At 49.3% G+C, this 16904-nt stretch overlaps 2 protein-coding genes across 2 annotated transcripts; both read left to right on the forward strand.

Annotated features, from left to right (window-relative positions):
- Window positions 1-11591: 11591 nt before the first annotated feature.
- LOC127317066 (uncharacterized) lies at window positions 11592-12267 on the forward strand. The gene has a single exon (XM_051347588.2). The coding sequence runs from the start codon at window positions 11692-11694 to the stop codon at window positions 12070-12072; it is 381 nt and encodes a 126-aa protein (XP_051203548.1). The 5' UTR covers window positions 11592-11691; the 3' UTR covers window positions 12073-12267.
- Window positions 12268-13001: 734 nt separating this feature from the next.
- On the forward strand, window positions 13002-15800 carry LOC127317064 (probable jasmonic acid carboxyl methyltransferase 2). The gene is made up of 5 exons (XM_051347587.2): window positions 13002-13467; window positions 14188-14306; window positions 14496-14882; window positions 14966-15232; window positions 15315-15800. Exons 2-5 carry the CDS (start codon window positions 14226-14228, stop codon window positions 15666-15668), a joined length of 1089 nt encoding a protein of 362 aa, XP_051203547.1. The 5' UTR covers window positions 13002-13467; window positions 14188-14225; the 3' UTR covers window positions 15669-15800.
- Window positions 15801-16904: the final 1104 nt, after the last annotated feature.

A 16904-nucleotide genomic window follows, 5' to 3' on the forward strand; every position in this document is an offset into this window, starting at 1 on the left:
TGTCCTGCAAGTGGGTTAAGCCACAAGGTCCTCCAAGAGGGTTTGACTTCGACGTGACCAAAGTTGAGCAAATTTTCGACCTCTTACTCAAAGAGAAGCAGCTAAAGTTACCCGAAGGCCACAAAATCCCCACGGCACAGGAGCTGAACGGAAAGCCATACTGCAAGTGGCATAACACGTTCACCCATACCACCAACGACTGCAGGGTGTGGCGTCAGCAGATCCAAATGGCGATAGAACAAGGGCGTCTAATTTTCAGCCAGTACGCCATGAAAGTCGACACACACCCCTTCCCCGCCGTTAACATGGTGGAGTTCGCTTACCCCGAGAGGTGCCAGCCAGGTTTCTTGTTCAGCATTAACATGGTCGGGCCTGTGCACCACCCTGGTAAGGACAGAGACGAGGGCAGCCGCTCTCGTGGTAAGGACAAAGAGGAGGCCGTTCCACGCGATCGGTCCCGACACGATGGCAAGCGCTACATCACAGAGGGAGAAGTGAAGAATGTGCGATATCAGCGACCTCTCTCTGATCATCTCCTCAACAAATATGAGCGTCAGTACGACCAACGCCGGAGATACAACGACGACGACGAAAGAAATCGTCGGGCTAGCAGGGACGCCAGGAAAAATCGTCGGCATGATCGGGACGATGAAGGATATGAGCGCCATGCCAAGGAAAAGCCAAGAGAGCAAGATGACGTGGATAGGCACTAGGACTGTCCCTTCTTCAAACACTGTTGGGATTCAGGAATGAGCCGATTGCCCACAATCGGCAACTGCCTAGAATGTAGATAGAAGAAGAAGGGCACAGGAGACGTGTCAGTGTTCAAGCGTCTAGGACCTCTCCCATCTCGGAACAAGCAAGCTGAGTCCTCTCGGGTGGAAGATCTCGAGGAATTAGAAGACGAAGAAGAAGAAGAAGATAAATACCACCGTCCAAGGTGGTGCCCTGATGGACTCAGCCACTCCAAAAAACGTAGGGTTCAGCGACTACGTTGCTTGGAGGAAGCCGAAAGGTTATACCTGCATACGTTGAGGAAAGCGCGGCCTGATCTGGCCGCGAAAATTCAGCGAACTCTGGACGAGGAGGGTCGACCACAGAAGAAAGAGTGGCGCCCCAAACAGAAGAAAGCCGATGATGAGACATCGGCTGGCACAAACATGGTGTTCATCCTTCCAGCGGAGTTTTGTGCTCCTGGAACCGAAGAGGCACCTGTGGCACAACTTGACTGCGGTCCAAGGCCGGTTATCTTTGAGAAGCCACGAGAAAGAAGTTACAGACACCTGAAGGCCCTGTACTTACGAGGTTATATCAATGGGCAGCCGGTCAACAAGATGCTGGTCAACACCGGAGCGGCAGTCAACATCATGCCATACTCCATGCTACGTCGTCTGGGACGCTCTAGCTCGGAACTGATCAAGACCAACGTCACATTGAGCGACTTCAACGGCCAAGCATCAGAGGCACAAGGTGTTCTGAACGTGGATCTGACCGTAGGAAGGAAAACCATCCCTACGACATTCTTCATTGTCGATAGCAAGAGCACCTACGCTGTCCTGCTAGGGAGAGATTGGATCCACGCCAACTGTTGTATTCCATCCACGATGCATCAATGCTTAATACAGTGGGATGGAGATGAAGTAGAAATCGTCCACGTAGATGACTCAGCCGAAATCTCAACGGCTGTCATGAACGTTTGGGAGACGGCAGGCCAAGAGCCACTCTCCGGCATCACTTTGGACGACTGTGAGCGCATCGACGTGACAAAAAACGGGGTGAGGCTGGTCTTATCCACCGGCCTGACCGTGTAACAAGAGCAAAGGCTATGGACGTACGTGGCAAGGCCGATCCCAGCGATCGGCCCCAAAAAATGAAAAGTGATGATCTTGTCTCAAGCATGCCACGTAGTCGTAGTGACGCACGAACAAGATGTAAACCTTCATTGAGCAATGCGATCAAAATGGGGGCCGATTCCAGCAATCGGCCCAAATTACTATCCTCGCCATACGTTTTGCCTGTGTTGAGCATCGATCTAGCAGGAGATGGAAAGCTAGGGTATGGGTTTACATCGGCTGATGAGCTAGAAGAAGTCGATATTGGTCATGATAGAGCCGATGTTCAGGTGTAGTTCTTTGAATGACTGCAGAGCCGATATCTGCAGTAACCTGACAGATTCGGCTCGGGGGGCACCTAATCAGATGAACATGTGTGATACATGGACAGTGAAATATGGGGGGCCGATAGAAAAATTGGCCAGTAAAAAAAATGTGTGCATACAAGTACTGTGTGCATACAAGTACAGCCGATGCAAAGACATCGACTTTAGAATAAAAAGCCGATGCATAGCCATCGACTCTAGAGAGTATTCATCAGTTACAAAGAGGGGCTCTACTGAAGAAACGCGTTGAGGGCATGAAGGGCGTCGGCACGGATACGATCCACCTCGGCGATCTCAGCCTCGTCGTCCTCGTCTTTGCCCGTCACCAGCTGACTGCTCAGGGCACGAATTTCAGCCAGATCGGTCTTCAGATCAGCTGTGAGGCCTTTTGCTTCCTCTTGAGAGCGGGCAATAAGAGCTTCCTTGTCTTGGATAAGCTGCTTGGTCACCCTGACCCTCTCTTCAAGGTTCTCCAGTTCCTTACGCAGGGCTTCGAGTTCGGCACTGTTGGCAGAGGTGTCAGTTTTGGCGTCCAAGGCAGCCTTTTTCTCGTTGAGCCATTGACACTTGTCTGCAATATCGGCTCTCAACGGTAGCTGGGCGTGGCGAAGGTTAATTCTTTGACGAGCCGACTGCACCCTTGACCTGAAGACCGACAGAGTCATAGCTGGCCAAAGTTTCACCTGGAGTGTCACTGGGAGATGGGGCTGGATGTCTTCGAGAATGCCCTTTACTTCCTCGGGGTTTTCAACCAGGGTCTCAACTGAGGAAGAGAGCAAAGCCTTGAGACGCTGGAGTGGACCATGGGCCGTGCTAGGACTTGGCTCTTCACCTGCCTTGGAAGTAGCTGGTTCGATGGATTCAGGGTCGAACGTCAGCAAGCTTGAGAGATCACAACCCTGACAGACGAACAAGAACAACATTAATATACAGCAAAAAGAAAAGGGTAGAGCCAAGGGAATGGAGTGTACCTCTCCCAAGGTGGGAGGGACAACCGATGTTGTGGTGATCGGCTTTTCCGTGGGCTTGGTTAGGTTGGCCACCTTATCAGCCGTGCTCTTTGAAGTTGCTAGGTCTAGCGTGGCGGATGGCATCAGCACCTCTTCGACGTCTCCGCTAGAGGTCTCCTTGGTCTACAAAAGGAAGTGATTAGCCGATCCGAGTGGCAATGGGACAGCATGAAATATAAGCCAGGGGAGTAATTACATTTGAAACCTCCTGGCTTGGTGAAGAAGCTCGTGGATCTTTGCGAGCCCTCTTGACGCATCGACGCTTCGCGTGTGACCCTGTTTTGATCGGAGCTTGAAAGGCAGCAGGTTCGGGAGCTGACCTTTTCTTAGAGGCCGACGCTGGCGAGTCCGTCTGGCTCTGTGTGGTGGTTCTTCCAGAATCACCTGAGCTCGAGTCCCTTCGACCGGACTGTGCCTCCTCGCTGGGGTTCTCCTCGGAGGAGGTCTGTCAAAGAAATACAAGCATGTTGCAAAAGCCTGGAAGGACAGATGAATTTAGTCAAGGCATAGATCAACTTACGTGCAGGCTTTCTGGAGCAGGAGTAGGGGCTTGGCGCTTCAAGGTCTTTCTGGCAGCCACTTTCCTCACGGCTTTCCTCGCCTGGATTGAGGCTCGGGGGGCAGCTGGCCCTGAGGATGCTCTGCTTTTGGAAGCCGATTTTGGAGAAATCGGCTGACCCTGCATCATAACTTTCTTCAGGGGTGGCGAGCTCTGGCAGAAGAGAACCACCGGAGCTGGGGGAAGGAACTTGAAGGGGGAGCCATCGGCTTGCATGGGTTCTGGGCCATCTTGCTGCTGCAAGGAGATAGAGCCAGGTTACATACAATCATTGCGAGCCATTACAGGGAATTTATAAGTAATAGTACCTGGTCTGCAGGGACGTCGTATTCGGCATCAAGTTGCTTCAGCAGCGGTCCTAGAGCTCTTCTGAAGGCGTGGGTCTTCCACATGGACCACCAGGTCTCAAAACCATCGGAGGTGGTGGTGAAACGAAGGTTGTGAGGGATTGGAATGGACAGAGCGTCAAAGAAGGAATAGCACCTCTGGGCAGTAAGGATGTCAGGCAGTTCAGCTCTGCTTTCTGTCAAGTGGTGGAGAAAGAAGTGTGGAGACACTTGCCCAAAACCAAACTGCCGGGCTACTACCACCGGCTGGTAAGATTCGTAACCAGGCTTGATGATCCTGTTTGAGGTACTCATGCCAACCGAAAGAAAGCAAGGGCGGATCATGATAGAGTACAAATGCCGAGTGCTGGGGTCATCGGTAAAGCTGTCCAACCTGAAGGAAACTGGGTTCTCAAAATTTTCAGATTCAGTATAAGGAAAGAACAGAGGATTGTCCAAACCTTGGAAGAAAGTTCTGAACCACTCTGATGCTTCCTTAGGGATCAGCCTGCTGCCTGGGAGGCTATACAGAGCTTGGCCATAGCTAGTGCATCGGATCTGCTTGCCACTAGCATTTGGGAAGGTGCAGGTGGCCAAAGGTGGAAAGTTTGGGATCTGGTGTTGGAAGTACAGCTGAGCCCATAACTGAATAAACCACCAATGACCTCCTGTTTTAACTGTCTTTTGGGAGAACAGTTTGACAGACATAGTTGGAGAGATCGATAGACCTCCCCAAGAAGCAGTTTGCCGACGCCAAGCTGAGTGCCTTTGGCAAGTTCATAGGCCAGGGAGAGGTAATTCTTGGTTGGGGCGAGTGATGGGCCACAGAATATGAAGTGCTCCAACCAGAAGTTCAGGAAGGCCGTGTGTTCTCTCTCTGTCACAGGGCCTTTGGTTTTCATATAACGTCTGAGGTAGGCACCCCAGCTGGTGCACTCTGTTTTGGAGGAAAGGGTGAACGGGACCTTTGGCAGCTTAAAAGCAGAGGGGCTTGAAGATGCAATGTCTAGGCCTGTGATCATGGCCACGTCCAGTAGAGTTGGTGTCATGGGGCCGTGGCCAAACATGAAGCAGTTCAGTGCATCAGACCAGAAGTAGCCGATGGTTTCAGAATATTCTCATTCTTTTCAAGAGGAGACAATGATAATGACAAGGCATCGGCTATCCCTATAGTTTCCCAGGTGGCATAATGGGTTTTAGACACTCTACTCTACCATGCTACCCAACCCTCAGGAGGATTAGGCCAGGCTCGCAGGCAGTCGGCCCAAGAAGTCAGATCTAGATTCTGGTTCACGAAGGGGATTCTGTTGGCCTCGCATGAAATTAAGTGAGCGGGACTCTCTGAAGAACGGGGGCCAAGACACATAGAATTTGGGAGAGAAGGATGCGGCAGCAAGATGTCTGAAACCTAAAATTAATGACGAAATGGGACATTAGTTCAGGTGTTTGCTGTTAATCCTAACATTTACTCGGATGGCGAGGGGCGGTTAAGGATTACCTTCAGACCGGAAACCATGGCGTTGGCGTTGGATGATTCCGCCATTGGATGCGCTGTGGAGTTGGAATGGCGCGGTTGAGATCTGAGATTCGTGTGGCCGTGAGTTGGATCTGCTCAGGCGGCGATTTGGGGATCTGAGTTTACTTTCTCAGACGGAGGTCGCAGGTTACCGTTTGAAGGGGCAACTGGGTTGGCCTTACTCGCGTTTTATGGTAGAGGCCGATGCGATGCCATCGGCTCTTTTGGGGATTGTTTGACTTTGACTATCGGCAAAGTTAACTGGAAGCACTTCTTCATTGATAAGAGGGGTTTTTACAATGAAGAGCCGATGGATCAAGAAAGGAAGAACAAAAGAAGAGCCGATTGCTCGAGTACTACTAATCCTATACTACTAATCCTCGCTGGCCTCGTCGTCGGCATCGTAACTGCCGTCGGTGCTACTTCCGGAGATTTCCTCGTCACTGCTGCCCCAGCCCTCGGCCGGAGCTTCTTCCTCCTCATCATCATCATCGTCGTCGCTGTCCGCCCAAGCGCGGAAGCGCTTTGCCGGCGGATACCCGGCGGAGGAGGAGGAGTCGTCCTCTTCCTCTTCCTCCTCTTCCTCCTCTTCCTCCTCTTCTTCTTCTTCCTCCTCCTCGTCGGAGGAGGTGAAGCTTGCCCAGGAGTGGAGGTCGTCCTCGCTCTCGCTCTCCAGTTCCCCGTCGATAAGGAACCGGAGGTCGTTCTCCCCATCGGTCAGGGGCAAGTCGCCATCTGACCCGACGAGGGCCTCGGGTGGGCCATCTGGCACGAAGTCGAAGTCCCACTCTTGCTCATCCCCTTGGTTGTCCTCTGGCATCGGCTCGCTCGAGGAAGAAGATTGGAAGGAGAGAGCCGATGAAGCAGAGGAGGAGGATGAGTCCATGGTGGAGGAGGGTTTTTTCGATGGCCAGAATAGAGCAAGGGGATGAAGAAGTGAACTGTGCGGCGCGGTTAAATAAAGGGGGTGTAGTGGAAATTTAATGCCATGGCAGTTTTCGAGGAGGCGATGCCAAAACGCTATCAAATCTTGCAGAGAAGTTGAGAAGGCAAGGCATCATGATGAAGGATACTGCGGCGGTTCTGCTCTGCCACGACATGACCCGACGAGGAAAAAAAGCAGAGTGGTTTTGGAATTATCATTTCCAAAACCAGGGGGCATGTGTTATCACCAGAATTTGACCGGATCAGAGGTGGGCCATGATTAAAGATGGGCTTGAAGAATATACACGGAAGATATACATGAATCGTCCTTGTACACGAAGTTTGGGCTAGTTTGCCCGTGTATCTGTAAATATAGTAGGATACGTGTCGGTTAGGTAGAATTTGGCTCGTACACGGTTGGGATTATTCCCACGTTAGAAAGTCTACGGACTATAAATATGTATCTAGGGTTATTGAGAAAGACAACAATAACGTTCACAACAAACCAATCTAGGCGCATCGCCAACCCCTTGTTTCGAGGGTTTCTTCCGGGTAAGCATCATGCTGCCTAGATCGCATCTTGCGATCTATGCAGTACACGTTTATTCGTTGTTCATGCGTTGCTCGTGCTGAAGCCTTGTTGATGGCGAGCAACGTAGTTATCATAGATGTGTTAGGGTTAGCATTGCTTTACCACGATATATGCTTTTATCCATGCTATCCCTAGACGTCTAGCCGCCTTTACACCTATCTTAGGTGTAAGGGCGGCACCTTGCTTGATCCGTGTTTAGTAGACCCGATCTGTTATGATTACTCCTTGTTCTTGAAGGATTAGTTTAATATCTGCATAGTTAGGTCTTGCAAACGGGTTGAAGGATCCAGTAGCACGTAGGGTGTAGTTTGCTAGCCCTAGATAAGATGTTCCGGGAATCAACTACATGTTGGTTTTTAGGCCTTATCTAGGGCTGGTTTATTATCATCTTGCGTGGCTGCCAGGCTCAATCACGTGTAGGATGTTCTGATTATGCGGTGAAAACCCTAAATCGTCGTAGGTCGTTTTAACTTTATATTGATCAAGCAGGACCACCATGTGATCGTAGACCTCATACGAATCATGGGTGGATCGGCTCCTTGAGCCGATTCACAGGACAACCTGAGAGCCGATCGAGGCTCGTATTTAATGTTTACGTGTATGCCATGCAGGCTCGTATTTAATGTTTACGTGGCACGCCCTTGCACCAGCATCGGGACGTGCGTGCCGGAGCTTTGCGGGCCGTCGCTCGAGGGACCAGGGCCAGCCGCAGTTCTGGGAGCCTCCCGGCTCTACGTGTTGCCCGTCGCTACTCGCCGGTGGGTTTCGGACGCCAACAGTTGTATACACATGTCGCTGTTCGGAACCCGAGGCCCCAAAGTGACAGAAATTGGGACAACCGGAGGGGAAGGCGGTGATGTGAGGATCACATGTGTTCACGGAGTGTTAATGCTTTGCTCCGGTACTCTATTAAAAGGAGTACCTTAATTTCCAGTAGATTCCCTAGAGGCCCGGCTGCCACCGGCTGGTAGGACAAAAGATGTTGTGCAAGTTTCTCATTGCGAGCACGTACGACTATATACGGAACACATGCCTATGGATTGTTTAGTACTTGAATACCGTTTTATTACTATCTGCAAATGCCCTGCTTTGATTGTTACATGAGTTTCTCTCATCCATGCAACACCCGTTCATTCATCCCTGTGCCTACAGTATTTTAATCCTGCTGTTTACTATAATCACTATTGCTGTCTTTGTTACACTGCTGCTGATATTTCACTATCAAGTATCGCTTATAAATCGTTAATTACTCGATAAACTCTTGCGAGCAAGTCTGTTTCCAGGTGCAGCTGAATTGACAACTCCGTTGTTAAGGCTTTCAAGTATTCTTTGGCTCCCCTTATGTCGAATCAATAAATTGGGTTTTACTTCCCGCGAAGACTGTTGCGATCCCCTATACTTGTGGGTCATCAGCCAGTCCGATCCGTTTTTCTTCTTTTTTTTGTTCTTTTCCTTTTCCTTTTTTTTACTGTTTTCTTCATAACTTTTGTTTTAGGAATCCAAATAGGGTCAAACCAGTTTCTAAAATTTTGTAAAAATTAGGGCTTTGTTTTAGACAACAGTGAACAATGTTTTGACCCAAAAGGTCATGGTAGGGAAAATAAGAGTTTACATTAGTGTATAAAGCTATAGTTGTTTCATATTGTGCTTATCATTTTATGTGAATAAACAAATGCAAAGATGCCATGAATGCATGCAAGTTTTTGTATTTTGAAAACTTGGGTTGTTACACACTTGGGCGAACCTTGGGCCGGGCCGGGCCGGGCTTTGAGCCAAGCTCGAAAAAGCCCGAACCTAAAATGTCAAGCGAGTCCGGCCCGGCCCGTCCTGACTATTGGGCCTATAAATCGAGCCCAAACCTAGCCCGAACCGACAAAAGCACAGCTTAAACCTTACCTAAAGTGTGAAAACTGCAAACCTGGCCTGACCCGACGTTTGGGCTAAAAATTCATGCCCGAGCCTGGCCTGAAATGCAAGCCAGATCGTCGTTCGGGCCGGGCTGCCCTTGCCCAGCTGTAAGTGACCGTAACTGCAAGTTCGCTGAATACATGGACCAAATCGAAGTGTACCACACCGGACGCCCCCTATCTCATGTCACTCTAGCGACGAGAGGCAATTTGTGAGAGCCACCCGTCAACCCACCTCACTCGCCGGTGATCTGCGATTTTCTCCGCCTCTGGCGGCCGCTCCGGCGGTGTGAGGTTGGGGAAATCGTAGATCCCGGCATGTACACAGCGTAGGGTTTGGTAGGTTCCCGGCCAGCGGCGCCATGGTGGTGGAGGTGGCGTCGGTGCGGGTTTTGCTGTCGGCCGGCTGCCCCTCTCGCGACGGCTCTCCTCGGAGCTTCTTCGTGAGGCGGCCGACCTCCCCGAGCCCGCTGATCTGCGGATTTGGCGCATTCATTGTGCCCCGACCGGATCCGATGTGACGGAGAATCCGAAAGTTGAAGATGAAGACGATGTTGACCTCCAGCGCGACGACGACGACGTTCCTGCGAGTAGGATCTGCGGGTTGGCTCCTATCCAAGTCCTGAGGCGGAGGAGAGGTAGCGGCACACCACCGACGGCTCCAGTTCGTCGCCTTAGTTGGGATCTAGAAGAAGGGTCTCTTCGTAATTTTCTTGTACTTCTAGATCTTTCTGTAAGAACGTGGAAGTAATATTATCTTCTCTTTCCGCAAAAAAAAAATCATGTTAGGACATGATGCGCCTACATCTCTCGCTCTGTGTAGCTGTGATTTGTTTTCCGATGACCAACTTAGCGTAGAGGCGCAAGAGCTGTATTGAACATCGACATCTCCACATGCCAAGTTGCCAACACTGAAATGAACAAAGCCAGCGTATACAGCCCATCGTCTACCTCGCCGGCCCCGTACCATACATACCCCACCACCCCCGCAGAAACAACTCCATCGTTGCTGCCGAGGTCACATCCACACAGCGTGGCATATCCGCGAGAGAAAGGCAAACCCGAAGAGTTCTACATTTCTCTGCTGAGAGCGAGCGGCAGAAAAGCAGGAGGCGATGGCAAATCTCTCTACGCATCGCCTTGCTCGGCCAAAAAGAGGCCGGAGAGGAAAACTGCGCTGGCTTCAGTCGAGCTCGCGTCATGTGCGTTATCCGGTGAAAAGCCCGCCCCTGAGAGCCACTCCATCCTGACTTTGCAAACGAGCTTTTGCATTTGCATCCCATCGCCAAAGCAGAAAAGAAGAGTATACATGAATGGCCTAACTCACCGTATTGCTTTTGGTAAAAGCTGGCGGAAAGAAAATCTGGCAAAAGAGTTGCCGGCCGGCGAAGGTAGAACCCATTTCTCCCCATTCTATTTAGCTGACACGCCAGCCATTGCGGACAGTTGGCCCCATTTTGTCAGGGAGGTGATCACGGCGCCAATATATTATAAAGAGAAGACTAGGCAAGTTCAAGTGTTTTTTGCGAATAGAACCCCGGTGGAGAAACATCAAACATTACAAAGCATTCTAACAAAAATGAAAATTACAAGGAAATCTTTGAGATGTCCTCCGTCTTCAACCTCTAGACCATATCGATGGCGCACCCCCGCTGCCGCTCCTACCGTAGTTGGTTTGACGTTTTTCGTTGCGGATGTGAAGTAGCTGAACTAGTCTAGAAAACCATCCGTCCCGGAGACATAGAAGCCGGAATAACCGCCTAGGGTATGAAGCTCCACGGAGATCCCCCGAACCAGAAGTCCTCGAGAACCACACCACTCCCACAAGCTTCCCGACATCGCCGAGATGGGGCTGAAGCCGGGGAGACTTTATTGGAGAAGACGCCGTCGTCACCACCTGAGGGCCGCCACACCAAACCTTAACCCTAGCTAAGACCGAAAAAAGCTGAGCCCTCCCATCGACGGGGACTGAGATCCACCCCGCCTCCATGGCTCGAAGGCCACATAAGTTGGGGCAAGTCGGCAGCACCGAGAGGAGGTGGCTAGGAACCCTAATCGCCTCTCTAGACACGTGCCGGTTCACATACGGTCCAATCTGGTCATGATTGAGCAATTTCAATAACGTACAGACGGCTTAGCCGAGTTCAAGTCTGGAACCGTTTGTTATGCATTCCCTCTATTTAAAAATTACTAATCTGACTCAAGTATATGTATCGCATTTTAGTGTGTGGATACATTGGTATCTTGAAAAAACTGAGAAGACTATTTAAACGGAGGGTGCACTCTGCGAAGTTTTGTGCTTCGGAATAACTTGGCGGTGAGAAAGAGCTCATTGCAAAGAATCGCATCGATGCAGAGATAGATTATAACTCTTTTTTCAGATCAAGAAATTGTTTATACTAGATGTCGTCCCGGTGGTTCCCGTCAGATTACCGGTAAAGGAAATCCTTCTCCCGCAAAGCAATTGAAAAATACCTCCGTGCCATGCCAATCAAACTACCCGAATTATTATTGTTAAACAAAGCACAGCCACACACGACAAACTAAAGGCAGCAGAATGAAATGAGATTAAAGGCCGACGTGGCCGCCTGCCGCTTAACTGTGCATATATACACAGCGGGATCGCATCGTGGGCTCAGCCAGCCAGTCATCGACCGGCGTCGAAAACCAAGCCAAGTTGCTACCAAGCTAGCATAGCAATGGAGGATCACTTCGGCCGGAAGATATCCAGGGAGGAGGAGGCGGCCGTGAAGCCGACCAAGAGCTTCCGGTACGAGGACTACAGCACCAGGCGGGTGTTCCTGCGCAGCTACCCGCTCCAGTGGGAGTCGCCGGCCCCCGGCGGCGACGGTAAGCCGGGGCAGGTCTACGCCACCGCCGATGAGGTGGGCGAGGACCGGTGCGACAGGAGGTGGGTGGTGGCGGTGGTGGAGTGGGGGGAGGACAAGCTGCTGCTGCTCAGGAGGGCCAAGAAGAGGCTAGCGCTCTACCTGCTCGGCTGCCACTACGGCAGCGGCCGCCCTGCGCTCAAGTACAAGTCCGGCGGCTCCTGCACCACCGCCATGCTCAAATCCATGTGATCGCTCGCCGCCATGGCGGGCAGTTAGCCCCTCTCTCCATGCTGCTTTGTTCCTCTGTTTTGTGAACGGATGATCGCTGATCGAACTGATGAAGTACTCCTTGTATCTATGTGTGTTACTACTACGTACATCTAATAATGATTTGTATAGGTGATCAAAGTTTCATGTATATATCGTCTTGTGGAGTCTTTCTTATATGATACTTGGCCAGATTTTGGACGAATTATTGATCCCATAAATTGTTGGTGAAAAAGACGCCTCCATTATACACCCTAGATTGCATTGAAAGGCTTACCAGATTTTGCGTAAGTTATTGTTGGCCCTAAATGTTATTGGAGAAAAAACAATACTTATATGCAATATAAATAGGACATCTCTAAGGGTCAGTTGACTGCAAAACAAGATAGCACTCGGTCGATCTTCTTCCTTCGTTTTTTTCTTCCCCTCCAGCACCCCCCACAGCCACCACCAGCCTGACCGCTATCTTCCCCGCTCGCGGCCAGCACCAGCATGTTGCCGCGACGCCTCACCCCCTCGACGCCGATACCCCCATCCCTCAAGCTAAGTTATTTGCTCACCTCCACCTGCTCCACCACGTCAGTGTTCCAGCTCGCTCCAGTCCTTGTTCACGATGTGGCCAACCGTACCGTCGACGTCACCGTCGCCGCAACTAGTCTCCTCTCGCTCCCCCTCACACAATTTGTCACAAGAGGGATCGACCGAGTGTTTTTTGGTTACACTCTGTCTATAAAAGGATGTCGAAGGTTTATCTAAGTTTTGATGTATCTGCATAGTAAAGAGCGTCTAGATACATCTAAATTTAAATACATTTTTAATATATTTTTTATAGACAGAGGTGGTATATACCGTTTGGAGTATATTTTTTTGGTAATGAGGAAAATGTTTGTGTTACACACTTACACACGACCGAAAGGTCAAACAAAGTCCAACTAAATCTACTCCCCCGATGCCGATGCCTCTGTCTCTCTGTTGCTGCTCCTAGACCTTCTGCAGGCTCGCCGCCGGCGCCGGGCCATCGTCGCCGCCCCTCCCCCCTCCTCGCCTTTTCTGTGTTGCTGCGCCCAGACCTGCAACCGCCCGCAGACGTGCTCGCCACCGGCCATAGTTGCCCCCCCCCTCCCCTGCGCCAGTCCATCGACCCGGCCTCTGATGTGCGAACCGCCGCGCCGTCCTCTCCTCCTCCGCTGATCCGTGTCGCCTCCCGCGGTCCCGCCGTGCAGGCCGCCACCTCTGCTGAGTGCTAGCTGCGCGCATGCGCCACCATGCTTGTGCCCCGTCTCGGCGCCGGAACCTGAACGCAGCACGCCAGCAGCTGCTCTCCGCAGCTCCCCCATTCCAGTCCTGCTGCTTGCCAACGGCCGACCAAACCCCAAAGTAATTTCGAATCTACATCCATTTCATTTATCCCTTTGTAAATGAAATCTGCAGTTAATCCTTTGTTATCAGTTTCATTGTATATTAGTAGAAGATGAAGGTATTTTATCCATCAGTGTTGCCCAACCAATCAGCAATTCCACAGTCTGAACGATTTTTCATAAACTGAAGCAACTCCACGAACTGAAACAACTGCTGGTAGGATCGCCGGAATAGGAGCTTGAACCTGCAGAGTTTATTTAGGGTGCAGAGTAGGATCGCCTGATACAAAGTGTAAAGTTCACAAATTGCTGATAGGATCGCCAAAATAGTACTACCTGTTGATACCAAGCGGCAATTTAAGATACAAAGTGAAATTTACATTTTTATTTCATTGTCGGATAAGTGTGCCATGACACACAAATGAAGAAAAATACATGCAGTTTTGTTAGCTTTACTGTGGCTCTCCTGGCAAAACCACCATCTAAAAACAGGTCGTGCTTGTTTTCGGGGGATATAATACTTTGGAAGGTAGTGCTATGTCCTTATCAAGCTTTGACTCAACCTTTCTCTCTCCCTCTCTCTATTGGCTGGTCCTACAGATTGAAGAAAGGACATTGGCCTTATTATCGGTACCAATAAGCCGCCATAATAGTTATCTTCTTATGATTGACCTACATAAAAGCTCTGAACTTCTAGCCAGTACAGTATTAGCATTGTCTTGTTATCTGGCTTTTGAAGGTGCAAGATCGGAAGTTTGGCCTGCTTGAGCAAAATCCATGGCCTCCCAGCATGAGCAGTTGGTGCATATGAACCGCGGACAAGGGAACACAAGCTATGCTTGCAACTCTAGCCTGCAGGTATCTTTTCTCTCTCTTAATCGATTTACTATTGTTGTTTTTCTTTTGCCATGTTATTACTTTTTTTTTTGGAAAATATAAACTATAAATAAGGGAAAAAACAAGAATCTGAAACCCGAGAAGGCATATACAATTTCCTGAAGCTAAGATTTAATGAATCTTCTGACGAATGATGAAACTCACTTGCAGAATGTTGAACAGAACAGGATGAGATTCATGATAGAAGAGACCATCTCTGATTTATGCAGCACCAGCAGCTTGTTTCCTAGAAACATGGTGGTTGCAGACCTGGGCTGTTCCTCTGGTCCAAATGCACTCGCTTTAGTGTCCATAGCCATTGATGCGATACACAATCAGTGTCTTCATTTCCAGCAGCCACAAGTAGAAGTTTGTGTTCTTCTTAGTGATCTTCCTGACAATGACTTCAATGTGGTTGTGAAGAGCTTGGTTGCATTCCAGCAAAGCCACAAGTCAGTTGTTACTGGCGTTGTACCAGGATCATTTTATGGGAGGCTCTTCACCAGTGGATCCTTGCATCTTGTTTGTTCATCCAACAGCTTGCATTGGCTTTCGAAGGTATGAACTTTACACAGCTCGATGGCGCCATTGCATCACTTATCCATTTTTTAACAACAGATTATTTGCGGACGGGACTACAGGCTCCTGAAGAACTTAAGAGGAACCAAATCCCAGCGTATGATATCGATGAGAATGTTAGGATAGAAAGACGACCTTTGGTCATTGGAGCTTATGCACGGCAGTTCAGGAAAGATTTTACTCTTTTTCTTGAGATGAGAGCCAAAGAGTTGGCATCAGGAGGCCGGATGGTTGTTTCCCTCGCGGGGAGGCGTTCTGAAGAACTTGCCTCCAAATTCACTCATGCCTGGGAATCTGTGGCTCAGATTTTAAGTGAGATGGTTTCAAAGGTGAGTTTCTTTACTTTAACACTGACATATAGTCCTATATGACTGTGCACTTGACATCCGGAGCTTTTGATTCAATTAACAGGGAGTTATCAACAAAGAACAGTTTGATTCCTTTTACATACCAATATATGGACCTTCCGATGAAGAGTTGAGAGAGATCATTCAATTAGAAGGGTCATTTTCAATCAGAGAGATGCAGGTGCCTGAACCTTCAAGCAGTTCATACAACGTGCTGATCACCCCAAGCAGGATAGCCAATATGCTGAGAGCTGGATTCGAGCCTATAATTGTACAGCATTTTGGGTGGTCTGGAGAGATCATGGATGAATTCGTGAGGACTGCAGAACGGCGCTGGAGCGAAGAGGGCAGCTTGCAACAGGAGATGGCTAGAAACCCGCGAGTAACGTTGGTTGTGTCGCTAAAAAAGGTGGTATGACATGGGTTGTTGCTGCATGCTTTTGGGAATGTTTATATGATGGTTATTTGCATTTAGGTGTTATAATTTGTTGACAGTAGACTTCTTCATATTAGAAGTTCTGAAATATGTGAAACAGCATTTGGTTAGCAAGGGCAAGTCCAGGTAATCCTCCAAAATTCCTCCCCTATATCTCCATATAGGGCTCCCCTATAAAGATTTCTCCCAAAAATTTCTGTTAACTTTAGCAGCACCTTTATTTTAACAATATATCTGGTAAATAATAACATATAAGTGAGATATACTCCCCAACTCATATCATTAAATGTGATATGCTGTTCAAAAGGTTGTAACATGATATGTGAAAGTCAAATCGCACTAACTTTGACTGAGTTTATTGAGAAAAATATTTATATCTACAATACATTACGAATGTATGCCATATGAAAATATACTTCATGATGAATCTACTAGTATTGATTTGATATTCTAAATGTAAATATATTTTTTGTATAAACTTAGTCAAAGTTTACACCGTACTTGTTAGTCTCTCAGAAACGATTCCTCCAGAAGTCCAGATCAAGCTTGGAGGTCTGCTGTAAGAGTCACCACTAATTGTTGTGTTAAGCACGGCGGACATTGGTGGCTGCGTCTACTAACAAGCGTCAATTCTTTGTTCGAAATGGAGGCTATACCCTGCATCCGATCGATGCTCAATAGAGAACTAAGAGAAAGTCATGGATTGGTCGTGTCTACCTGTCAGCGATGAACTGTAGTAAAACCATCCACTATGTATGAGAAAAAAAAGGTTCAAAGAGGCTTAGGGCATCTCCAGCTGCCCGATGTCTGCGTGGACGAAAAATGGATCGAAAGCGTTGACACAGACGCTGCCCGGTCAGCTTGCGCGTCGCTGGTATCCGGGCCCATCTGGTAAACAATTTTTCATTAATATTTGTTAGCCAAAAAAGGACTATCTATTCAGGGTAAAGATGGTTAGACGAGTTAACCTAAACTACAACAGTTGTATCTACTCGCTGTCGCGTGGCATACTATGGTCAGGGTTACTCGTAGTCGCATGGCCAACATTCCTTGACGGCCCGTGCAGGCGGCGAAGGTCTCCCAAGGGCTCATGGAGGTAGACACGTCCTCTAGCCGGCGTGCCTGCCCCTGGGCCAGAGCTTCATCCTAGCGGGCTCTGGCCATGTCCAGGTCGGCCTGGTAGTGTGCCATGTCCCTCGCCACCATGGTCTCTGGTTC

The sequence above is a fragment of the Lolium perenne genome, chromosome 7 (genome assembly GCF_019359855.2).
Source record: "Lolium perenne isolate Kyuss_39 chromosome 7, Kyuss_2.0, whole genome shotgun sequence".
NCBI classification, from domain to species: domain Eukaryota; kingdom Viridiplantae; phylum Streptophyta; class Magnoliopsida; order Poales; family Poaceae; genus Lolium; species Lolium perenne.